The sequence below is a fragment of the Octodon degus genome, unplaced genomic scaffold (assembly GCF_000260255.1).
Source record: "Octodon degus isolate 3935 unplaced genomic scaffold, OctDeg1.0 scaffold00075, whole genome shotgun sequence".
In the NCBI taxonomy this organism is placed as follows: domain Eukaryota; kingdom Metazoa; phylum Chordata; class Mammalia; order Rodentia; family Octodontidae; genus Octodon; species Octodon degus.
The window spans coordinates 10,953,814-10,979,882 of NW_004524651.1; the positions used below are offsets into that span (position 1 = coordinate 10,953,814).

At 47.7% G+C, this 26,069-nt stretch overlaps 1 protein-coding gene across 1 annotated transcript in view; it reads left to right on the forward strand.

The window, feature by feature from the left end:
- The window catches only part of Ptprm (protein tyrosine phosphatase, receptor type M), a 681,934-nt gene that overhangs the window by 240,661 nt on the left and 415,204 nt on the right, over nucleotides 1-26,069 (forward strand). Inside the window, exons 5-6 of the mRNA XM_023720402.1 lie at nucleotides 1,082-1,160; nucleotides 20,275-20,393. Of these exons, the coding sequence (XP_023576170.1) occupies nucleotides 1,082-1,160; nucleotides 20,275-20,393 (198 nt within the window). The remainder of the gene's footprint in view (nucleotides 1-1,081; nucleotides 1,161-20,274; nucleotides 20,394-26,069) is intronic.

Consider the following 26,069-nt stretch of genomic DNA (forward strand, 5'->3'; position numbering starts at 1 on the left):
TTTTTTTCCTCGGTGTGTTTCTCTGGAGATTCATGGAAGGTGTTAGATGTGTTTTTGTTTTGAGATGGTAACCGCGTCATGGAGTTCCTCGGGCTGGGCTTCAATTTGCACTTCTGCTCCAGCCGGCAGAGTGCTGGGATCCAGGCTTGGGCATCACACTTGGCTCTGCATTATTGACAGCGTACCTGCCTGGGTGTCTGTGCCCTACAGGCTGAGACTCCTGGAACCCAGCCACAGCACACCTGTGGGTCATCCTGACTCCCCATTTCAGGACGGTGAGCAAGCCTGCCCCTTTGCACATGCCCTGGAGCGAGAGTTGCCTATTTACACCTTCCATTCCCGGGCGTCCTTCGGCTGTCAGCTGTTGCAGAGGAACTCTCACCCGTGGCCTTCGCTGCCCTGGCCTCAGCTTTTGGATCACTGCCTTGACTTCCCTTCCTTGCCAGTTCTTCATTTGTACAGAACCAGGACTTCACAGCATTCAGTCTGGCCAGAAAATCACCTTCAGAATTGTTCTATTAAAAAAAAATAAATAAAATTTGGCATCTTTGCTGAGGGTTAGGGAAATATCTCCATGTGTGACTGGGGCATACATTTCACATAGAATTGAACTTTAGGATGCAGTATCATTTTTGTGGGATGATTTGCTTAAGGCTTGTCTTCTCTTCGGAGTTCAAGTTCTGTGACCTCACGGCCCTGGATGCTTCGCTCCTCTCCCCGCCTCATGAGGCGCAGGTGTCTCATTGTCCTAGTCTGTGGCACCCCCAATCGGGACAGCTGAGGCCTTGGGCCAGGTGCTGTGTGTCGCACTGGGGTCTGCAATCTGGGCAGTCTGTGACCTGGAGCACCAGGGAGCAGGTGTTGGGTGATCACACCTCTAAAACCTGTGGGAAGCGGGAATGGATGGAAAGGCCAGAAGGCCTAAAAGCTGCAAGGACTGAGAGCCTCAGAAAGAACGGAGCCCCCTCTGGGAAGTGGATGCTTGCTGGAAAGCAGCAGCTCTCAAAGGCTGTTTCTAGAAGATGCTTCCTCAACATGCGCCAAAATGAGGGAATAATGCAGATCTTTGTTCATTTTCCAGGTGATTTTTGAAGTGATTACCTCTGGACACCAGGGCTACCTCGCTATTGATGAAGTGAAGGTGCTGGGCCATCCATGTAGTAAGTTGTCTCTGCTTTTACATGCACAGTGCTTCCCTGGGGACACGTTTACACCGCAGGCCAAGGGAAGGGGCTCAAACCTCCCACGGGAGGGTCCAGTCATTCCCAGGGGGTGCTTAGCCAGCCCCATGTTCACATGCACATTTCCTGTACAAATCCAGGGTTTCCATGTATCTCAAGTATCTTTAAAATGAAAATCAGGACTAGAGGGAAAGAAATGCCCAGCTCTGCTCAGGTGTCCTCACAGAGCCTGCCGGTCTGTCACCTAGCTTTGCAGAGCAGCCCAGCATTCAGTGACGGGAACGGGTGGATCGCCTTCCTGCATCAGATAGCTTTTTGCTGCTATCCCTTAGCTGTGTCAGATAGTTTTACAATAGTGTCAGGACAGGTAAGGCATTTGCCTGCTGCACAGCACCTCCCCATGCTAGCTGGCACCTCAGAAGTGACCAGTGCTCAGCTTTTACAAATCGGTACTTTAAAACAGCATCACACTTTGTGAGAGCCCCTAATGCGAACGACCTTCCCAGTGGTCGCCATTCCCGTAGGCAGCTCAGATGGCACTGGCTTCCAGCCCCAGTTTTCCCAGCCCAGCACCTGCATGGTGACTGCTTTGGTGGCTGCTTTCATTGGGAAAACCTTTAGTAAAAGAGAGCAGGGTGGCAGATGGAATCTGAGAACCATGGACAGTCCGGGCCCAGACAGTGAGGCCCCAAACCCGAAGCTGCGCTTGCCGCCCGGGGTGCTGCCACAGTGCAGATTCAGGGCCAGGCCTGTGGCCCTGGGAAGGGCACCATCTCCAGGCCCCTAGGCCTCTGCATCTTTAGCCTTGGTGTGAAGGTGGGATGGTTGGCTGGGCCAGCTCCATCGGGTCCCTCACCTCCTGGCACTGGGCACGATCCAGGACCTCAGCTGTGGCTGTTCCATTCTGCCATGAGGAACTGATCTGGGAAGTCAGGTTGGGGCTTCTCCACCCTGCCCTGGAGCAAGCAGGGGCAGGGCATTGACCAAGATCCTGCCATGCTGGCATCGAACCCTCAGATGTCTGCTGTGCCTTTTCCTGTTACCCATTACTTTGTACGTATAAAGCCCCAAAAGTACAATGTGTCGTCTGAATTTTAATGAGGTCTCCAGCTGCAGACACACGTGTGTATGGTTGCTCCTCGGTAACCCGAGAAGATTGGTTCGAGTCCCAGAGTCTTCTACTTGTGCCCTTATAGTGTGGCCTGGCCTTTGCATGGGGTGGCATACATCCTCCCCTAGGTGACTTGAGTCTCAGCATTGGTTCTGTGAGCAGCTGGCAGTGGACAGGGGCCGTGCATGCTCGTATTGAGGGAAGGGGCACTTTGTGCTTTTCACATATTTTTGATCCGCAGCTGGTGGAATCTACAGATGTGAACTCATGTATGAAGTGCCGAGCTCTTCAATTTTTCCTCTTCTACTTCGTGCTACATTATTTTAGGTCAGGTCAACCCCTGGTATCCTATTACAGAGTTATGTTACGTTTTATTCTCCTATCAACAGTCAGCGCCCTGCCTGTGCAGCTTGGTGCGGTGTGCCCGCCCTCAGCGTTGTTTGTCTGTCCCAGCGGCGGTGCATGGTGCAGCGAGACACACTTTCAGATTTATTAGCTGCCACAGTGTGCTCCGAAAGGTGCCCACACCGGCTCAGCCCTGCCGGCAGTGCCTAGAAGTTGTATTTCCCATGTATCCTTGCCCAAAATTAATACTGTCGGCTGTACTTTCTTGGCCATGGCAGCGATGGCAGCCTGCTTTATTTTTAGAATCCCTGGCATCGGGAGAGACTGGCTGGGCTTCTGCAGACAGCCTGACCCAAATCGTGAAAGAATGGTTACAGCTACTGGGTTAAAAATATAAACGCCCACAGGAGTTTCGGTGCTCCTCTCTCTCACAAGGATTTGAATAGATGTTTGAGGACGCCCTGTTTTAGTGATGGAGTCACTGGGTGGTTGTCACCCGAGGGGCATCGTGACACAGCTGTCCTGTCCCATTCAAGTCTCACTGGCTCTGACACTGCCATCCTGGCTCTGAAGCTTGGTCACGTGGGCGACTTACCACGGAGCTGTCACCGTGGACCTCAGCACCCAGGCAAATGGGGCATGTGGCGTGTCACATTTGCCTTTTCTTCAGTGTCCACAGGACTGCAGAGTTCAAGAGTTTCTTCCCTTTTTCTTCCTGAAAAGGCAGGCAGACCAACAATACTGAGCCTAGTGGAAGCAACAGGACAGTTTGGGAAGCAGAGTGTAGTTCCCTGCGTAGGAGTGTGGCCAGATTCTCGGAGGCCGGGCCAGCTGCAGGCTTGAGCAAGAGCCGCAGGGTTTTCTCGCACGGCCAGCGTTCCTGGCCTCTCTCCCTGCCTCAGGAGGGAGGACAAGTGGCTTCCCTGCAAGACAGGTGTCCTGGGCTCAGGCACAGGTGTGCGGCCACGCCCGCATCTGTATTCTGGGCTCCTTCCTATGCTTTCCTACCTGTAGCCCAGGAAGGCGGCCTGAGGTGCAGCCCCTGCCGCTCTTCTGGATTTTCAGCTTTGTGCTGAAATTAGGACGTAGAGGTCTAATGCTAACCCTCTCTCGGTGCTTCCTGGAAATGTGTTCTGCTGTGCTTTTCTGTCTTCCTGGGGAGCCGGCTTCCAGGGCCATAGAAACCGTGTTTATGGGCTTCCTTCAGAGAATACCTCTGTGAATACCTAATTGGCTTTGCAGAGAGCTGCTCTGAACAGCCACAGAATTGCAAAACAGCCTCTGTATCCAGGTGATGTATGCCGCAGCGGTTCTCTGAACTGAACGCTTAAAATGCTTTGATGATAGCCTTTCTGTAGTTATTTTTTCCTGAATCTCTTAAGTTTATGGGGAAAGCATACAAATAAAGATTTTTAAGGATTAAGGCATTAGTGTGATCTTAAAATGGGAAGCTTTGCAGGTAATAGGTTACAAAATATGCTACCAGGATTTCTAAATAGTAATCAATTATTTGTGAAATTTTGACACTCATTAAATTTAGATCCCAAAGAGATATAAATATTTCATGTCTAAGACTGAGCTGCTCACGTGGCTGTGGAGTTGTTGAGTCTCATTTAGTTCACAAGAAAGACTCATGTTCAGATTCATATAGGTTTATGAGTAGGCATTACAGCTTTTTTTAATAGTAGCTGTTTTCAAACAAGTATACAGTTGCTCATAAAATTGATTTTAATATAGTGACAGTAAAATGCAGGATCAGCCTGAAATGTGGAGGTGGCTGTGCCGAATCAGCAGCCTCTGCCTTAAAGCCACCTCAGTAAACAGAGCTAGCTCTTGCATTCGGCGTGCGCACTGTAGATATACTTGGGATTTGGCTCCATAGTCCTCACAGGGGAAACTGAAGAAGCATTTCTCAGCTTTCTAACATCACCTCCTATTTTTAAACACCTTGTGAGCTGCACACGTGTGGGTGTTTCTATGTCTGTGATCACACGGTGCTGATACATTTTCTTATGTGTTGTAGTCCACATAGAATATGGGGTATTGAGACAGAATTCACATATCAGCAGGCTCTCCATGTAGGTACAGGCCAGTGGCTAGTCTTGAACTCAGAATTATGAGAATACTTCAGCAGTCAACTTCAAAACATTTTCATCCCTTCTTCCTACAACACACCTGCCTCACATCCAGCCTGAGGCAAGCATTACTCTTGTCTCTATCTCTATGGATGAACTCATTCTGTACGCTTCATTTAAGTTTGGCTTCTGTGTGTGTCTGGCTTCTTTGCCACAGCATTAGCTTCGAGCTTGGTTCCTGTGGTAGTGCCGTCCGTACTTTATGCCTGTCTGAAGCGGAGTAGCATCGTCCTGTAGATGTAGCTCTCCACATTTGATCGCATGGTCACCAGCTGATGGAAATTCAGGTGGCTGTCGCCTTCCTGCCATTGAGAAGCGCCGCTCTGGGGTCTCTGCCAGGTTTCGTGTGGACATGTGCCTCCAGTTCTCATGCGTACAGACCGAGGAGTGGCATTGTGGGTCTCCCAGTAACACTGTGGTTAGCAGTTTGAGGAACTGTGAAATTATTTTTCAAATTGACTGCATATGTGCACCCTGGACAGCCATGTTCTTGGCAGTACTTAGGTCTTTTCTGTCATGGCTATCTTGGAAGTTGCATTTCTGGTTCCGGTCTTGCAGAGTCTTCCTATGTGCCTACTGGTTATGTGCACCCCTCCCTGGGAGAAATGTCTGTTTACATCCATTCCCCATTTTCAGTTGATTGTTCATCTTTTTTGTTATTCAGCTGTAATTTTGTTTTCAGAATCTGAGTTATCCCTTGTCAGACACATGGTTGGAAAACATTTCCCACCAGTTGGTTGACCTTTCATTTCTGTGTTGGAATCCTTTACCCCACTCCCTGTACAGATTTCTGTGTTGGAATCCTTTACCCCACTCCCTGTACAGATTTCTGTGGTGGAATCCTTTACCCCACTCCCTGTACAGATTGAGATTTTGATAAAGTCCAGCATTCTGTGTCTACATGTCATTTGTGTCACTCATGTTCTTTCCATTCTCTCTGCCGCCCTCCCTGTTCCATCTCTCGACTCCATCCCCATTTGAGAAAGTTCTGTCCTCCTATTTCATGTAAGCTGTATCCTCGTTGGCCTCTTATTTACACTGTGGGTTTCACACATAAGAGAAGCTATCCAAATGTGCAGATTGTGTGTCTGACTTAGCTTACTTCACGTCACAGTCTCAGGCCACGTCCATTTATGTACAGATGACTCAAGCTTATCCTCCTTTATGGTAGAGTTATGCTCCAGTACAGGCCCATTTTCCTCATCCATACCCTTGTCAGTGGACATGGAGGGTGCTTCAAGAAGTTTCTGGTCCTCCCCACAGGTCTCAGAGGGCTCGCCAGTTACTGCTTATCTGTGGTGCAGGAACAGGTGCGCTTTCATTCTTTCTGCAAGTGGAGCTTCAGCCTTTCCAGCCCCATTTGTCCACAGACTGTTCTTTTTCTAGTTAACCAGCTCCCAAAGTGCATGGGCTTATTTCTAGCCCCTGATTTCTCTCCAGTGATCGGTATGTCTGTCCTTCTACTATTTGTTGCTCCTACTTTGGTTCCTAAAACTTTGCATCAACCTTTGAAATTTGGGCCCATGCATTCCTCATGTTGCTGCAGCTCATTTGCTCTTGCTTGCCTGTTTATGGCCCCTGTGTGTCCGCATGAACTTGAAGGCCACCCTGTTAGTTTCCGCCAGGTTACATCAGCTGGGAAATTTGTTGTGATTGTAAACGAACTTGTTTTATAACCTCATTTTTTTTTTTTTTAGATTATACACTGTCAGTGTATAGAAATCCACATTACTTTTATAAATTGATCTCTCATCCTGTGAGATCTTGCTGTTCTTGTTCATTAACTTTTTTCTGGGAATCTCAAAATATTTTCATAGAGAAAATCATGACATCTTTTTTTTTTCCTATCAGTACTATAGAGTGAATCCTGGACTTTTGCACTCAGCTAGATCTCCACTCCTTGGTTTTTGTTGTTGTTGTTTGTTTGTTTTACTTTGAAACAAGGGCTGATTAAGTTGTGAAGTTTTCTTGGTTGGGTTGAACTTGGGATCACCCTGCCTCAGCCTCTGAGAGTGCTGGATTACAGGTGTGTGCCACCATGGCCAGCCTAAAATAATGGCATCTATTAGTATTAAGATTTCTGGTTTTCCAGACAGGGTACCTTTTGCTTGCCCTCCCAGTTGCCATGGCTACAGCCTCCCATTCAGTGTTAATTAGAAGTGGCCAGAGCAGATGTCCTTGCCTCTGTGGGCATACATTGGTCCTTGAATTCTTAGGTCTAAGAAGTATTCAGAATCTGTATTATTTTGCTGCCAATTAAAAAACTTATTAATGTAACAAAAAAGATACAAGATCTTTATAAGCCCATATGCGGCATATATTGGGTAAATTAAAAATAAAAATGCAAAGCTGTTCTATATTGTGGTTTCAAGACTATGAAATAAGTCAGCAGTTTACTTAAAATTTAAGAAATCATAAACTTACAACTTGCATCCTAAGGTCAAAATTACTCTTATCTTTAAAACAAAATTAATTTTATTTTTTATTCACGAATTTATTTGTACAGTCAAACATTTTTTAACTATTTCCAAGTTTGGACATCACGAAGATTATTAAACATTTCAAATAAGATATGAACGGCATCTCTTTTTGGAGTTAGTTTTTCTTGGATAAAGACGAAGCTCCATGTCTCAAGAGAAATGTGGCTCTCAGGATTAAATATTTCCTTTCAGAGGTGTAGGGCTGAACTTGAAGCTGTCTGCAAAAGAAAACCCTGCTTCTCCAAGGTGCACTCAGCTTCTCAAATTTATTTATTTTAGTGTCTAATTATGCCATTAACATCTATTATTTCAAGTAAACAAAAAATAATTTTAGCCTGAAAACGTGGTAAGATCAGAGTTGTCTGCTTTAGTAACAAGGGTTTCTGGGCCTCTGGGGCTGTTTAACTTCATGCATGTGATGGAGACAGTGATGAGGAGCACGTTGTCCTCAGAGGCTGACTTCCAGGAACCGAGGGGCCAAGGCACATGAAGGCCTTAGAGCCCTGCTCACTCTGCCCATGGAGGAGGAGGGAAACATTAGCTGCTCATTACAGTGAGTACAAGCAGACCGTCCCCGGTGTGGAAACTCAAAATCCGAAATGTCCCCAAGTCCAACTCTCTGTAGTTTTTAACCTGACCACACTGGCAGAAATCCCACACCTGACTGGGATCACGCTCCGCAGGTGCGCTGAAATCATTACCTGCAGTCACCCGCAGCCTGTATGTGGAGGAAACAGAAAAGATTTTCATGTTTAGTTTTGGACCCCATTTCCAAGATTTCTCACTATGTCTATGCAAAGTTTCCAAATTCTGAAAGAAATGGAAACCGCGAAATATTTTTGGTTCCAGCCACTAGGAGTACTTCATGTTGTTATTTTAGGTGCTTCAGGGTAAGCCTTGTGCACTTCCTCTACCACTGAGCTTTATCCCCAGCCCAATCTTTGTTATTATTTTTAAGTGCTCTGCCTTGATAGGCCCACTAGAAATACTAAGTACCTATACTCATCGATTTCATAGGCGGGAGAATTAAAGGCGTGTCCATGTGCAGATTTTAAAGATGCAGAGTCCTCTGTGTCTCGGTGTTAGAGTGGGCGGTGCTGGGCTTTCCTTGGTGCTGCAGTTGGCTTCTAGCCTGTAGTGACTTACGGATGTTCCGCAGAGAGAGAGAAACACTACCTGTTTATTCTTGGAGTTGGGCAATGCTTCCAGGTCATTTCAACCTGTGCAGTTACATTGAAATGTAAATCAAAATAGAAAGGGGTTAGGACATACGCCTCTACTAGCCCTTTGGTTCGTACTTTGATCTTGCAAATTATTCTTCTCTGATTTTGTCTCTGGTATCTCGGTGCAGGCTTTGAAGAATCAATAATAATGGAAGGATTCACAAAGTGATTTGCATCTTAGTCAATAATAATTCTTGGCTTTGGGATCAAAGGGTGATTTGAGATCAATTAATAACCCCAAACTTCTTTCTTTGTTAAAAGCCACAGAACGTGGCTGAGATGAGAGAATGGAAGCGCTGTGCCAAAACCTGTTTGTTATTCATGGAAGATATTTAGTGCGAAGAACTCCTGCAGGTTTTGGAAGGAAGCTGGCGGAACATTCGAAAGGGTATCCAGGAGACAAATGGGCCTGTACATTTGGGGAGAGAAGGAATGTTTCTTTCTGAAAATGAGATAGATTGGAATTTTTCATTCTAACGGTGCCCTACCTGGAGTTACAATTAAAGTAGTTCGGCAAGGGTCGGAGCTTCTAACTCAGCATGGGATCTAAACTTTTCTGGCTGCAAAGCGCTTTCTCTTGGGCTCTTTTCCAGTTTCCAGTGATAGGTCAGTTATTTTAAACAGGGAAGAATGCATTTTGAGGGCTAAGTACCATGCGCATAGACAGCTTCACATGCCTCCTTTTATTTACGTTTTATGCCACTCTAACTAAATAGGTACTTTCAGAAAACCTATTTTACAAATAAAAAAGTCCTGCTGAGGCTTAGGTGCAGGGACTTTTCTGCTTGGATTAGAAGGGAGTGGAAGCCTAAGTCCTGGTGTCTAAACTGAAATGCGCTGCAAGCCAGTCCATAGCACAGCACCACAGAGCTGCTCAGCCGCTGTTGGACTAAAAGGCACTGGGACCTACAGCCGGATGCACCAGGCAGAGGCCAGGCGTTTTAAGGCTTTGGAAAATTCTGTGAGCCTTGATGTTTTTTGAAAGACTGTATGCATGCTATTAGCAGAAAGTTTAGCTTTCAAGTTCTTAGGAAAAATACTGGTCAGGGAACTGAAACTCCCAGGTCTCTTTGTCTTATTCCCTTTGGTGGGTGAGTAAATGTCTTCCATTAAGGTCAGTTATCTTTTACTTGAGTGCACAACTTGTTTATGGAAGTATTTATCCACAGTAGTGTCGTCTGTGTCCATCTGGCCTCCACCTGAGGTGTGCCTTTGCTGTCTTGGCCAGATTTCTTTTCCTGGCAGTCTCTTTCCCAGAGGAGCTGATTTCCTAGGCTAAAAGTAGTCATTACCTCCAAATATGCAGGAGCATAAATCCTCCAGGTCTTTAAAGCCAGTGAGCAAATGATAAGCACTAGCGGAATATGGGAAAGCCATGTCAGGGCTCAGTCAATTCTAAAACAGAAATGGTACCTGTTAGTCTGTAAGACATCTTTATTCACAATGACAGTCAACAAAAAAAGCCCAGATGTCATCCAGTCGTATCTTTGACCTTCATGGTAAGAACCTTCTACACACAGCAGTAGAAGACCATGGCGGTGAGTGAGTCTCCCTGTCCTCGTTGATGCAGTTACCCGTAGCTGGGAAGCAGTCTTCCGCACCTGGGCACGCCATGGATGAGCAGGCTGTGCCAACCAGTGGGAAGCCTGCTGTGCAGATATGTCACTACTACCGATGAGAGCCAGTAGTAGGGCAGAGTATGATTGTCTCACTAGTTGCTCAAGAGGTTTCAGGAGTGAGGGGCGCTCTGGAAGGGCTGGCAAGAATGGAGGCTGGGGGAGGCTTTATGGAAAACAGTTGTCTCAAAGGTATTTTAAACGGCATATTTTTGTGTTAGTGATATCCCAGGTATCAAAATAGGGACAACTGAACGATACTAAACCCATAAGGATGCTTTACCTCGGTAGTGCTGGGTGCAGCGGGAGGAAGTCCAGGCATTGCACAGATGGGGAAAGTCGTGGGAAAACTGGAGACCCCAGGGCGATGTCCCTTTCTCTGTCGCCCTTTGGGGCTGCTAATTCTTTCCCAGAGAGGTTGTCACGTACATTTCAGAATGTTCAGTGTGGGCTATGGCCTCTGTTCACCGGCTTCCTGGGGTACTGTGGCCGCCATACCTGCTGGGACAGCCATAAATGAAACAAAGGGTGCAGGAATGCCTACATGTATCTGAAGTTGCATCCTAGAAATAAATTCAATTTTAATGTTTCCCATTAAAATATTTTCTAAATGTGAGAGACATTTGTTTTATAAATTACAAATGTTAGAATTCAAACAGTTTAAACTGTTATGAATATCTCTGGACACATTAGTCATATTGGAAAGAGGAATATGTAAATGAAAGTGTAACTAGCTTTTTTAGGTGGTTGTTTCAGAGCTCTACCCCACGTGGTGGTGCACACTTAAAATCCTAGCAACCCGGAGGCTGAGCGGGGAGGATGCCTGGAAGCTCAGGGCCGGCTTGGGCTCGCTAGAGTGTTCAAGGAAGGGTACTAGAGGTGCAGTAGACCATAAGGAGTAGAGCTCTGCTCAGCTCACAGGGGAGGTGGGAGCCCCAGGGCCAGGCGGCCTCCCCGAGCGGACCCCAAGGCAGCACAGTGGAATGCAGGTGGGGCGTGGCGATCACACTGGGAAGCCAGGGGGAGATTCAGGGGCCGTGCATGCCTCTAGCTGTTTTGTTGGGAATTCAGGGCCCAAGGATGACCTTCAGCCTTTCAGAGGCCAAGGCCTTTACTGCCACCTAGGAGTCCAAGCATCTGGCAGGGGGGCCCTGGAGGACACCCTCAAATGATGCCCGAGTCGTAGCCACAGGGGTGGGGAAGGAAGACTACACACCCAAGAGCCTCACTCTGGCCACCCAGCTCCATGTGGAGACCTGCTCGGAGAGCAGAGGTGGCCCCAAGCCCAGCAGACAGTTAGGAGAGGGCTGCATGGGAGGGCAGCGTGCCGGGCCGGTGTGCAGGCTGATTCAGCCTTTGCCAGTGTGCATGGATGTAGGAGGGCTGTGGGCCACACTGCAGGAAGTGCAAAGGCTCTCCCTGGGTGTCAGAGGAGGAAACTTCTTCTGGGGTCCAGTAACAGGACGTGCGAGCCAGCTGACAAGAGACAGCTGAAGGGGAGCACAAGGCAAAGCCACTTTCGCAGATGCAGGTGCAAGTGCTCAGGAATGGAAAGCTTGCTACCTACCCAGAGGCCTTGCTTGCCGTGCTAAATCTAAAAAGGCAGCAGGCCCGAGGGCTCCATCTGTGAAGGTCGATGGTTCCATGGACCCCTTGCGTCTGATCCGAATGGACAGTCTATATCCGTGGCCCGTCAGTTAGCAGGAAACCGTTTATTGGAGTTAGCAGCCGCTGTGTGTTGGGAGTAGACTGTGCTTTAGTCAACTGAGAAGTCTAGGTCGGATTTCTTATTCTTAGCACAAGTGTTTTTACTCTTGAATATTCTTTATATTGACTATGGGAGTCTACTTGGGTGCTCACATTTTCCCTGTCTGAGACTCGAAGTGACTGTGAGGAGGTAGTGGGGCTGGGTGCCGCACGTTAAGTCCACAACGGAGAAGGCCCTGCGGCAGGAGCCAGAAGAGAGCAAGAACCGAAGGGCGGCGCGGGCTCCACATGCCCAGGCGCAGGTCCTGTTCTGGTTTTTGTCACCGTATGGCGATGGGGCCTGGCTGCGCTGCTCGGGGCATGTTTCAGCCGCAGAGCCCCCCAGAGATGTGAAAGGGCAGGTGGCCCAGGGAGCTTTCTGATGCCTCCTATGGCATGGTGGTGACTCTTGTGCTGCCAAGCTTTCCACTCGGGCCTGGAAATGCCTACTGGTGACAGAATGCACATGACAACCACAGCCAGACTGCAAAGAAGTGAAAAGTAGCTGCAAGACGGTAGATGACCCCAGAGGCTGCTCACCCTTGATAGTGAGCCGTGGTTTTCCACTGAAGTTCGTCTCCGTAGTCACCTCATTTCTGATCCAAGGTATCAGTGTGATATGACTCTTGTTTATAAAATAATTCACTCCATTGAATTTGGCAAATCAGTTGTGCAAATTAGTGAGGATGATAATGGGTCATGTAAACCTTTTGGATTTGCTTTTTGGAAACTTCAGGCTTACCAAATTGGGTGCTTAAAAACTTGGCTTAACTTTAGGAGGCCAAACCAAGAACTTGGCGCCAAGCAGAACCTGCGGCAGTTGGGGATATCCTGTGTTTCTGAGGCCCCCAGATGTGCCAAGGACACGGGCCTCCAAGAAGCCACCCTCCTCCTTCACGCGTCCTGCACAGGAAGGCTCACCTTCCAAGAGGATTTCTTCCTTGCCAACGGCAAGGTCCTTCGTGGGTGTGGCCTTCTGCTCAAAGCCGTGCCAGCGCCAGTCGACAGTGTTTGCGTTGTGTCCTAATGAAGATCACCCATAGCTGTGCTCACACTGCCACGGAGAACGAGCCTGCTCACTAGTACTGCGACTCACAAATACGCAGTTGGGGGCAGGGAGCAAAACAAATGTTTTCATTCTCTTTCTAAAACTATAAACATACCTAAGTAGGTCGGATTTATAGTTGGCTTAAGAGAAAAAAGAGCAAGAGGTTCCTTGAAGCCTGGAGATAGAACATTAATTAGCAAGCACTGTTCTAATCAAAAGAGCCTTCAGAAGATGGCCACTCTTCATCAGTTTATTCGGTCTCTTTTCGTTACCTTGGCTCTGCTGGCTCTTGCCTGGGCTGTTTCATGATCTAAGTAGCTTTTCACCTACAGCCTGGACACCCTCACCCAGTGTTGTGGTCGGAGGGCAAGGGCCCTAGTGCCAGAGTGCCTTGGAGGAGCACCCTTCTCCCTGCACTTTTTTTAAAAAAATGTATTTGGTACGAAGTCTCACTACACAGCTTGGACTCACAGTGAGTCTCCTGTTTTCAGCCTCCCCAGTGCTGGGATTACAGGTGTATGCCACCATGCCGGCTCTCTGTGGCTGGCTCAGTGTGCCTAGGGGTGGGGCCTGCATGGCGTACCATACCAGTGATCAAACCCTGGTCCCTGCACTTGCCTAAGCAAGCGCTTAGTCCACTGAGCTATCTCACTGGCCCAAAAATATGACCTTCATTTTTATTCTTTTATCATTTACTTATTTAGTTAGTTAGTTAGTTAGTTAGTTAGTTGGTACAGGATCTCTCTATGCAGCTCAAACTCATAGAGATCCTCCTGTCTCAGCCTCTCCAGCACTGGATTGCAGGCAGGCACCACCACCTGGTTTCTAGCTAGGTCTTTGCACTTGCCAGGCAAGCGCTTAGACCAGTGACCTATCTCGCAGGCCCTCCCTTTTTGAAGAGCTCTGACTAGGAACCACTTGCAAGAGCTTTAAGGACCACACATTTGTAAGAACAGGTCTGTCAGGGATGAAGGACTTGAAATGACACTAAGACTGCATAGAGAGTTTGTTATCAAAAATAATACAGCACAACAAAGAAATCTGTTTCCCTGATGTGTATTTTCAGTGCTCACTGGGATTAAGATAACCTGACGCAGTTGTTCACCAGCAGCCGGAACACCCTGAGGACTTGCGGAATGGCAGGGGTGTCGGGAGATTTCTAGGAATTTTATGAAATTCTTGAAATATTTGTATTGATAACATTAACCCACTCATATATGTGACAGGTAGTTAAAATTCTAACTTCATAATGGTTTTTGTGCAGGTTACCATAGCAAATACTGTATACCTTATTTTTCTTAACTGGCCTCTTTTAAAAAATAAAAACCTTTTGAGATTTTTTTCAAAGACCCATTGAGAGATCTCAAGATCAATATTTATTTATTTGATTTTAGGAAGACAGAATTTCAGAAGGTGTCAAAAATTTAGAGTATTTGATTCAATGAAATGACAGGTTGTTGTGAAATAGTAGTTATCTATTTAATAAAAGTAGAAGTCAGTGTGAGAGTCCTCAGAAACCCAGGATTAGAGGTCCCATTCAGCCCAGCTCTTGAGCTCCTGGCTGTTCTTCCAGAAGAACTGAGACCGTCTCGCCACAGTGACGCATGTGCGTCCCTGTCATAGCAGCGCAGCTTCTCAGAGCTATGCCTGAGAAAGAGCAGAAACGCCCATCCACTGAGGGATGGATAAAGATGTGGTATTTTTATACTATGGAGTATTACTCGGCTATAAAAAAGATAGGCTTGGGGCTTTTCTAGGTAAATGGCTGCAGCTCGAGACTGTACTCATAAATGAAATAAATCAGCCCTGCGTGTGTGAACATCATATTGTCTCGCTAGTGTAAGAGCCTGAAAGAGTAAATAAAATCTGAAAGGTACAGTAGGTGCTGGGAAAGGGCAGGAATCTGTTCCATGATAGGAAACAAGTGGGATGAGGGGACAAAAGAAAAAAGGAAGGGAAAAGATGTATTTATGTGTATACACAGGATAGCTTGGAAAATGACGCTGCTGATCTCTGCTCGTGTACTGAAAGGAGCAGTCAATGCTTAATTTTTTTCTCTCCTTTTTATGTTCTTATAACTTTTTTTGATCAATTTTGCATGCTTGTATCTGAACAACTAATTTGAAGACAGCAGTATGCAATGTAGCAACCACTGTTGAATTCCTGTTATTTTGTTTCGTGAAATTCTGTATTTCTTTATTCTTTTAATTATTTTTGTTCTCTTTAAAAAAGAAAAAAGGCACAATTACACAACAAAATAAAAGTGATAATAATAGAGTACCTATCATAAATATCTTGAATGAGAGAAAAATAGAAAATAAAAACCTCTCAACTTTACAACGTGAACAGATTCAGTTTCCTTCTCAGGAGCTTGATCTGATGAGACACAGAATCTCTGTCGTCTAGAGGTGACAAGTTAACAGATACAGAAAGCCAGTTTTAAATTTTTATTAAGAACACGCTTATGGGGCCGGGGAAATAATTCAGTAGAATAAGTGCCTGCCTGGCAAGTGCAGGGTCCTGAGTTCAGTCCCTGGTACTGCAAAACAAACGAACAAACAAAAAGCACACTTAATAAGCCAAATAACATCTTTACTGTTTTAACAGAAAATAGAAAATCAAAGAAGAAATCATGCTCGGTTTGCACCTGTGGACGGTTGGGGGCTGCAGCTGCCGTTAAGCGCGCTGGTAGCGACGCCCCAGGCCCCACCGGCCAGGCTACGCAGGAGGGCGCGCCCACACACCTGGGGGTCCGTGTCTGCAGTGTTCTCCCGTTTGCCGGCTCCTTGCCTTTCTTCCTTTCTCCACAGCCAGCCGAGCTGTGCAGAGCGAAACGCCTTTCTTTTCTTTTCACAAAACACCTCCCACGTCCCTTTTATTGTTAGTTGCCATCATTGCCCATTTTGCCACTTAAATGCATTGTTTATCATTTTTAACCATTCATAACCCTGATTGGCAGAAAAAACTAAGAAATAAACAACTACGAACTGCTTTCGTACACCAGAAGTTTGTATTTAATAGGAACATTGTTAAATGGCAGCTTCTGAGTTAGATCTCAGTACAAGAAAAAAAAAAAAAAAAAAGCAAGCAAGCAATGTGAATATCTGAAGGGCTAATTTAGTATAAAAGGTTATAAATTACCAGAAAGATGTTAGAAGCTATTTAGGCCAATTTATTGTCAAACATAATAGTTACAGAAGTAAGTATCAGGTTAGTGTGAGTTGGTTTGATTTTAAAAGTCTGTTTGGTTTATAATCTTATCATCTAATAAGCGCAGCTCTGACTCCATTGATCACTAAACACCAGGACGGTGCCCTGTGCGCTTGCGTTAAGTGCCCACACCGCAGAAGGCACGCTGGTTTTCTCTTACTGAACCAATGGTATTACACTAGTGTGACACACCAGCGATTTACCTAGGTCACGTTCTTTTATTTGTGAGCATCTTAGTGGTGTTTGTGTATATAAGCAGATCCTTCCCTCCAGTTATAGCAGAACTCCTTATTAATTTGATTCACCCAGAGGTGGGGCAACACCCGTAACATTCACAGCACTCTCCTATTTAAGCAGAGAGACAGACATGTTGCAACCGCTTAGCTTGTGTTCTCAGTCTAGTCACAGCGCATCAACACTGTGACACAGCGCACCAGTGCGCACAAGGAAGCCACCTGCCGTCTTTGGCTCATTTTGTATTTTTATCCCAATTATGTTTCTGGCAGAGAAAGCAAGTTGTGACCTGCTTGACATGAGGGCTAAGGCTCCCTATCAATTTTTGTGGAGGAAGTATTTAAGATTTTATCTTAACACCGAAGCTTACAGAGGCTATGGCCTGCAATTTTCCACTTGGTCTTTTCTGATGGTTACTGTTGGGGGTCCCTGAGCGTCCCTGAGGGGATCAGGGGCCCTTTTCTCCCAGCTGGACATTGCAGGGCAGGCACGAGTGAGGAGGTGACGCCCCATGAGGGGCTGCAAGCAGGGTCCAGTGTTCTGGAAGGAGTCCCAGAAGAGCTAGCCCTTCTCAGTAAAGTGCCAATAAGAAGCATGCGGAGATGCTGCCCAGAGGGGTCCTGCACGCAGCAGGGACTTGACACAGGATGAGGTACAGCCTGTTCCTGTGAGAGACCCCAGATGCGGGATGAAGCCCCAGGGAGAACAGAGGCTTCAAGCCACAGCCAGGAGGCAGGATCGCCAGCCTTGAAGGCCCTGCGCAGAGAGTGGCCATGTCTCTGATTTACTCAGCTTACCTGGGGATCTAGCCCATTCCCCACCCCCCAGGGGATGGGGAGTTGATGCAGCCCTTGTTCAGAGAGAGCCTGAGAAAGGCAGCAAAGGCTTCTGCAGCCAAAGCAGAGCACAATGGCAGAGGCCACTGGAAACGGACACGGTCGTGTAGGCTGAGAACCTTGGTGAGACTCGGACAAGCTCCTTGAGAGCTGGCAGTGCGTGGGTCAGTGCCACTTCAGGTGGACACCCAGGCTGCCATGTGTGTGCCCTGCAATGACAGGCTTTGCCTCTGCAGGTGGCCGCCTTGTCCTTGACTCCCAGTGCCTCTGTCCCGGGCCATGAATCCTTTCTGTGCCACAAGCCGACTGGTGACAGGAATGATGGCTGTCCTTCCCTTGGCCTCCGCGCTGCGCCCAGGCCAGGGCCACCTTTGCAGGGCTTCTGGGGCTAAAGCAGCTGCAGGGTTCCTGCTGGCCTGCTGGCCCTCGTGTTGGCCTGCACAGCTCCTTGTAGCAGAGAGCCTCTGAAGTGTCACTTGCTGTTGTTTTCTCCTGGGGTCTCAGGGTCTGGCTGGGGAGTCACTGATGTGTCCCAGGCTGTTAACTCTTAGCTGGCAAAGACAGCTCTCAGGAGCCCACAGTTGCCAAGCGGAAACACCTGCCCCAGGAAGAAGGCTGAGCAGAGGGAGGAGGGGCTGGGGGGAGAGTTGCCCAAGTTCTGCAAGGGCTCGAGTGTGGCCTAGCATGTTTCTTGGGGGAGGAAGGGGAGAGGCGCTCCGCCTGGGGGTTCACTGCTGGTTTGAGAGCAGTGTCCTAATGAGGGGCGGGGGCTGTGAGGAGAGCTTTGGAATGTGGTGATGGGGTGGTGGGCAGTGGGCAGGCAGAGGCCCCAAGAGCCGGCACCATGCGTGCATGCATGCATGCATGCACGCGCGGTCCTCGTACACCGGTGCACAGAGCACTTCCCCTGCTGTAGCTTTCCTCTTGCTTTCTACTGGTGAGTCCTTGAGGGGTGATGGCCCTGTGGCTGAGGGTAATGTGCGTCGAATTAAGTTACAGAAGAGGGAACATTTGGGAACATTGAGGTGCCACTGTCATTGTTAGAAAGTTTTTCTTTCTGGTACTGGGGATTAAACTCAGAAGTGCTCTACCACCGAACTGCAGCCCCAGCCCTAGGAAGTTGTTCCTATAGGAAAAATATTTTGTGTCAGCTGTCAGGAGCACAGATGGAGGAGTAGAATTCTGCTACAGAGGTTGGACTCTGGATGAACAGTTTCCAGGCATAGGTGCAGGGAGAAGGGGTCTTAATGTGAAATACTATGTACAATATGTAGCGGAGCTGTCCGGGGTCTCGGTGTGTCGCATGAGCATCAGGTTCCCAGCATTGGGATGGAGGTGTAGGACCAGTAGGAGGGTCTGTACATAAGCTCTGTAGGTTGGCCAGATTAGAGCAGGGCCACAGAAGAAGCCAGGATTCCAGCAGGCGGCCAGAGGGGCCTGTGTGTGTGTGTGTGTGTGTGTGTGTGTGTGTGCGCACACATGCGTGCAAAGACCACGGGGAAGGCAGATGTGGTGCTGGCCTGGGAGAGGCCCTACACCCGAGTGGCCTGCACCTAGCTTTGGAGTCCAGAGCCGAGGTGGCTTCTGCCTTGAGCTAGCCAGGCACCTGCCAACTGCTCCGTCTACAGTGGAGGGGAAGCTCTGGCCTTGCAGAACATCTGCTGGGACTCTGTGGGAAAGCCTCTGGCACATGAGTGTCAGTGAATTGCACGCATTTTTCCACTTCATGATGTGTTTTCCAGTTCCTCAGGACCAAAGGGTAGCAGGAAACTTTAATGTAGGGACACTTGCAAGCCATAGAAGCCAGAGAAGTAGACAATTCTTGAGCAAGGAGTCTTGAATGAACCAGCAAAATAGAGTTCAGCGAGTTGTGCATCAATATTGGCCCTGAGCAACACGAGTCCTTAATTATGCTACTTCATTGGAGCCAAGTAGAGCATTTTGCATGGTAAAGATCATGAATATGTTGAATTATTAGTGCTCTCCAGATTAGTGATAGAGTTCTCCTGGGTTGTTGATATTAAAGTACATTTTTCTTTTCTTTCTTTTTTTTTTTTTTGTCACAGCCCACTTGCATTCCTAACTGTGTTCTGCTCAGGCCCAGATGACTGCTGGTTTGTGATCACTGGACACCTGTTACCCAGACACCGCTCTTTCACAGTGTCTGTGGACTTGGCCCATGGCCCTTGAGCAGTGGGGGAACCCTGCAGGGTGTGACCTACTTATTCTATTGAGTGTCCAGTTTTCTCTGTCCTGCCCAGAAAGTACTGACCCACTCACTTCCTCTGCTCTCCTTTTCCCATTTCCTCCTCTTTCCCTCTTACCTGAAATGATTGTTTTCCTTAAGAAGAAAATGTGCTATGGCATGTAAGTCCCGCCCAGCCTTTCGAGTTCGTGGAAGCCCATGATGTGGAAACCCCTCCATGCGTCTCACATGGAGCAAAGCGTCCCTGTCTTTACACGGCTGCCTCTTACGGATGGTGGGTGTTACGGAGCCGTGCTGGTTAGCATTCGGCCTCATTTCACTGCTTGAACTGGAAGCAAGAATCAGCAAAAACTTCCAGGGCACGGCAGCCGAGGCTGCATGCACGGAGTGTGTCTATGGGATGGTGTCTTTGGTAGCTGGAAAATATCCTGCAAGTAATGTTGCATACCAATTAGTGGTATTAAAATATATATTATGCACAGCTCTGTATTTGCGTTTCAAAGTTTCCTTGACAACATCATTTAACTTCTTACTGTTCTTTTCATGTTGCTAGTATAAATATCTAATATGTTTTTGTTCAAAACATCAATTAGGCTTCAGTATAATCTTTATTAATACAGATCTGTTATTACAAGCAGACTGCTGAGTTGTGATAATTTGCACAGCAGGAACAATGAAATATCTTCTTTTTTGATTCTGTCCCAGACTGCCTGACTTTTTTCTTCTTACACTCAGCACACACCAAAACCCTTCCCTGCTATCTTTTACAATTGCAGTGAAATCTTTAAAGTTCTACGAAGTGTCATTTTCTCCCAAAGGGAGCACAGATTGTGGGCAGATTGATGGGTGTGCGTGGGTGTTACAGATCCCCACTTAGACGTCTTTACCTCTGTCTCCCTGTAGCCCGGACGCCCCACTTCCTGCGCATCCAGAACGTGGAGGTGAATGCCGGCCAGTCCGCCACCTTCCAGTGCAGTGCGATTGGCAGGACGTCATCCAAGGAGGACAGACTGTGGCTACAGGTACAGTGCTGCCTGCCGGCAGGCGTTCAACACAAAGACCGCATTTACTGTGGAGGCAGCGTGGGGCCCGGAGTGTGGGTTGGGGCACCCACGTGGGACTTCCCGGGTTTCCTAGGTTCTCTGTGGAGACTGTTGCTCTGCACAGTCGTAGTTCAGTTTCCATGTCTTCCCTTTGCATTTTGCTCCATAATCTCATTTGGGAGACCTCGTCATCGAGGTATCTTTAGAGCAGTATATGAATGTATAAAATATAGTACTTTGCTTCCTCTTTCCTCTGCTCTTCCTCCTGAGAAAAATCCCAAGATTCTCCCCCTCTCTCCCTGCCTGCCTCCCTCCTTCCCTCTCTCCCCCTCCTTGCTCTTCCTCTCCCCAACCCCAGTCTGCTCCTGCTCTGTGTTCCATTCCGTGCCTTCCCCTTGCGCATGTGCCCCTCTGCAGGGAGCCGGTCTCCTCCCTTCCCTTTGCTGGCTTTCTCTGTGTCCAGAGCCTCAACCCCCATCAACCTTCTCCCTTCTGTGCAGCTGCAATGATGGTGCTGTGTCGTATGCTGCGACACCACTATTCGGAAACCCTTCATCCCTTTTAATCGTCAGAACATAGGTAACGGGTCATCTTGGTTGCTTCATTTCTGGAGAGAGGGGCACCATCACTGTCTTCTCTGCAGCCTGAGGTGGCTGCGGGGAGGTTCCCGGCACCAGGTCTGCACAGGAGGAGCCGCAGGCCCTCTCTGCCTCGCTCTGCATGTACTGTGCCCGCTAGCAGCTTCCCTAGCCAGGAAGGAGCAGTGTGTACTCAAGGCCGAAACTGCACGTTCCAAGTGCATCCTTGCCTTTCCTCTTCTTCTGAAAGTTTTGTAATGAGCACTTAAAAGCTTTTTGCAGCTGGTAAAAAACTGTGGTCAGTGTTCAACTATTCCTTCCCCTTTGTATCTCCCTTCTCGGTTATTTTTAAATTCGTAATGCCAGGGATTCAGAATTGCGTCCTCTGTAAGTGGATTCTTGTATGAGGCCTTGTCCAGACTGGCTCTGCCACCAGGAGAGGCACCCTTTGTTGATATGTTCCTCGAGGCCCTAAGCATCTTGCAGAATGAAACAGGTCTCTTCATCTTTTTTATATCTTTTTTTTTTTCTTTCTTTTTTTTGTGTAACCGGGGAATGAACTCAGGCCCTTGCGCTTGCCGGAGAAGCGCTTATTCTACTTAGCCATCTCCCCAGCCCCAAGTCTCTTCATCTTTCATTCTTAATTTTTCATGAAAAAGTAGTATTTTGCTCTCAATATTTGTGGACTAGAGAGGACACGGTGGAAAGTGTAAGCTATCACTTCCAAAGCACTGAGATTTTCCAAGAATTTACCAGCATATTGACTGGGCATGGCAGTACACGCCTGTAATCCCAGCACTCGGAGGCTGAGGCAGGAGGATTACTGTGAGTTTCAGATCAACCTTGACTACAAAGTGAGCTCAAGGCCAGTCTGAACTGCACAGTGAGACCCTGTGTCAAAATGACAAAAACAAACAAACAAACAAACAAAGGAAAAACCGCAGCATGCATAGGTCGGTTCGCTGCTGTTTCTCAGGTGTCCTGTGCTTGTAACGCTCCCACTTATGCTTGAGCTTTTGAAGTTTTGCACTTTTGATTGTCTCCCATTACACTGGGAGAATTTCTTTTTAGGAATCTGTGATGTTGTACGGAAAAGGTGGTTGCCACTCTGAAAAAATACAGGGTTACACATACTGTTCTCAGCAGTGCTTCCCCTATAGAATCGCCTGGGCTACTTAAAATGTTTCTTCTTCTTCTTCTTCTTCTTCTTCTTCTTCTTCTTCTTCTTCTTCTTCTTCTTCTTCTTCTTCTTCTTCTTCTTCTTCTTCTTCTTTCTTCTCCTCCTTCTCCTCCTCCTCCTCCTCCTCCTTCTTCTTCTCCTTCTCCTTCTCCTTCTCTTCCTTCTTCCTTCTTCTTCCTTCTTCCTCCTTCCTCCTTCTTCCTCCTTCTTTTTCCTCCTTCCTCCTCCTCCTCCTTCTCCTCCTTTTTCTCCTTCTCCTCCTTCTCCTCCTTCTCCTTCTCCTTCTTCTCCTTCTCCTTCTCCTTCTTCTCCTTCTCCTTCTCCTTCTTTTTTTTTATTTTGGTGGTACCAGGATTGGTACCAGGTGGTACTCAGCCCCTTGTGCTTGCCAGGCAAGCACTTATTCTACTGAGCCATCTCCCCAGCCCAGTGTTTGGTTTCTGATAAAACTGGTCTGGTTTGGGCCCAGTTTATTAAAAGGTCCTTCAGTGATTCCATCGTTGTGAACCAGGTTGAAACTTACTACTCTGAAATCATACGTCATCACCTGCTTGTGCTAGAGGTGCTCGAATGCGGTCTGCCTTTCTCTGTGGCTTGTAACCTCATTTATGGGTTGTGCTACAAAGGATTACAGCTGTGTATCACAGCAGTTTTGTTAGCGGGTGTACAGGACATAGAACGATTTGAAAAGAAGTGGAATTGCTATTCCCTTGGCAAACTTAACTGGGGTATTTTAAGCCATGTATACTAAAGCATAAATTGAACAGCACTTACTATCACAGGAAAATATCAGAAATACACAGAGCAGCCTGTCTTCATTTGCTGTAGCAAGCAGTTGGTATCTGAAATTTTGAGCGGCTGAAATCACATCCATCATTGTTGTAGGCAGTTACCTGCCTACACTGCATCTGTCTAATATAATAGTGAACACACACTGAAGCCACAAGATGCTCGCAAGATGAGATCCTGCTTTAACTCATTAGGATTTTGGATTACCTTGATTTAGAAGTAAAGATTTGTTTTATATTGGTGAGAGTATGTGATGTCTAGGGAGATTCTGGAAGAAATTAATAAAGTTTACTTTGTGATTTTATCTAGCACAGGTGGCTGGCGGTTTGTGTGGGTTGGTGCGGCAGTGGTGAGCGCAGCTGGGGCAGAGACTCCCGGAGGCGCTCTGGACTCCCAGCCAGGGCTGACATTGAACCCTACTTGGCCTGCAGCTCAGGATGGTTGGAGAAAAAGGCATCAGCACCCCTCCTGAGGGCTGGCCGTTCTTGGCCTCAGGAAATGGACATCCAGGAAGTTCTCTCTTCTGTGTCCCTCCTCCCCGTCCCCTTCGTTAGAAGGCTACTCCCCGGTGTCCGAGCTTACCCCAGCGAGGGCAACACTGGCCCTGGCTGTGCATTTCCAGGAGGAAGGGCTGCTGACGCCAGGACTCTTTGTCTCTGTCCACCAGTACAGCCTTGGAGCCCAGGTCTTGGTAAATCTGCACAGTCCTAGGGGCTCAAATATTGATCCTCTATGTCTCTCCCTTTTGGAAGTGGAGGGGGGAAATGGCAGGCATTTTAGCTAGATAGTTTCTGTCTGGTTTAGGCAGCTCCAAGATTCCTAAGAGAGTTTCAGTGTGGTAATCTGGAATTATACTCAAGCCTCTGTGTGCGTCCACAAGGGCTTGGTTGGCACCCGTGCAGATCCCCGACTCTGGGCTGCCTATAGATTTACCTTAAAAGGTGTGGTGCTCTGGGTAGCCCTTGCGGAGCATCCTGTATATTTAGTCGTCTCTGGCTTACCTTCAGAACTGAATGCAGTGTAATCACATGTGATAGTGTCTACACTGTTATTCAGGAAGCTATGAGGAGAAAAGGTGTATATATATATTCAATACAGATGTGATTTTTTTCAGATATTTTTGATCCATGGATGTGAATATGAGGACTCGGATGGTGATGTCCTCACGTATGGGTGCCTGTCAAAGACCAGGGGACATTGTCTTAGGTTCTTCCTTGAGGTGGAAAGAAAATGGGCAGCGCTCAATGCATTTGAATTTCACAGTTGCCCTAGGACCAGAGGAGCAGTGTGGAGACAGTGCGTTGGCTTGTCTTCAGGGCTTGACCCAGTGTGGGGGCAAGTATGGGCACCACCGCTAGGCGCACCGCAGAGCCAGCCATCCTAGCCAGGGTGGGCGGGGAAGCCCTGAGGTGGGGAGGATTCCCTCTCCTCCCCTTCACAGTCCTGCCCTCAGCCCCTTTATGCAGAGGAAAGGGAGTTGGCCGAGGTCCAAGGGTAATTGCTGTTTGTCTCTGTTATGAGAACTGCTGTCCATTGAGCACAAAGGGCAAGCGACAAAGTAATGGGCTTTCTGTTTATTCTTAGGATTTAGAAGGCAGTTATTACCTTTCCTTGAGAAATTGGTGTTTTGTAGTACACGCTTCCTGCTTGCAGGTGTCTATGAGGCTGGCAGATGTGCTGCAGTGTGGAACTGTCACCATGCAGGGCTGTCTGCCCTTGGCCAGACTTCATTCTTGGTCACCTTACTAGGTATCTGTAGATGTCCCAGTTCTTCTGCAGCCAGTGAGTGACGTCTAGAGCAGGGGGCTCTTTTGGTTATGTGTCTCGGGCTGCTGCTAAGCCAGCCACAAAGCTGTCCCTGCAAAAGAGTCAGCTATAGAGAAGTGGGAGCTTGTTTTCTGATCACTCCCTTGAGGGCTTCCCGTTCCTTTCTGCTACGGAAATGGCAAACTTGGGGAAGACAGAATGCCCTAATGAACTTAAGAAGCTCACCCTGCAGCTTCCGCGGTGCACAGGACGTGGTCGGCGTCTGCTGCGTTTCACCTGCTCTGTCTCCACCGACGTGGAAGCCATCTGTGCCATCCGTCCTTTAGCTGTACGTGCTTCCCTAAAGCAGGTAGTGATATTCCATGCTGTAGGGTCCCAGTGTGCCCAGCTCTGTCCCTGCATAACCAGACAGAGAAAGCCAGTGCACAGGTGAGTGACTGCGACAGTGTTCAGTACACCTGGATTTATAGTCATAGAAATTCGAATGTAATAGCAATTGCATTGTTACAAAATGTTACTCTTCTTTGGATTTAGTTTTTCTTTCCTTTTTTTTGTGTGTGTTTTTGAGACAAAGGGTCGCTATGCAGTTCAGGCTGACTTTGAGCTCACTTTGTAACCCAGGCTGGTCTCAAACTTGCAGTGATTGTCCTGCCTTAGCCTCCCAAGTGCTGGGATTACAGGCGTGTGTCAATGTGCTCAGCACTTTTTTTTTTAATACAAAGCACAATAATTTTTTAAGCTGTGGAACATGGACAGTGTACAGCATTTAGTATCAGCTCCATTCTAAGAGGAGCTATTCTGGTGTCTTCAAGACATGAGATAAATTGCTGTGGGGCCCAGCCATCCCTCTGCACTGCAGATGACAGGAGCCGCTCTTCCTCACTGACCCTGTGTTGGTGCCCACCACTCAGCCTCGCTGTGCATGGTTCCCAGCACACAGAATTGGTAAGTGATTGAGGATCTGGAGGTACCAGTCACGTTGACTTGACCATTCCTTCTGTGTTAGTTTACAACAGAAGAATTGCTTTACTAGTGATGTTGCTTTTGTAGGATCTGCCTATGCCCAGACTCATCAAATTTATGTTAAAGGTAGGGGCAGAGAGACAGCTCAGGAGACCAAGCGCCTGCTTGAGCACCAGCAGGGACCAGCGTTCAGTCCCCAGCACCACCTGCTATGCCAGCCCCATCCCCAGGCCACTGAGCTGGCAACCAAGACCAGGCGTGGTGGTGCACCCCCATAATCCCAGTGCTGGGGAGGCTGAAAATGAGAGGATCACTGTGAGTCTGAGCTGTGTAGTGAGACCCTGTACCACATACATTAAAGAAAAAGATGTTGGGACC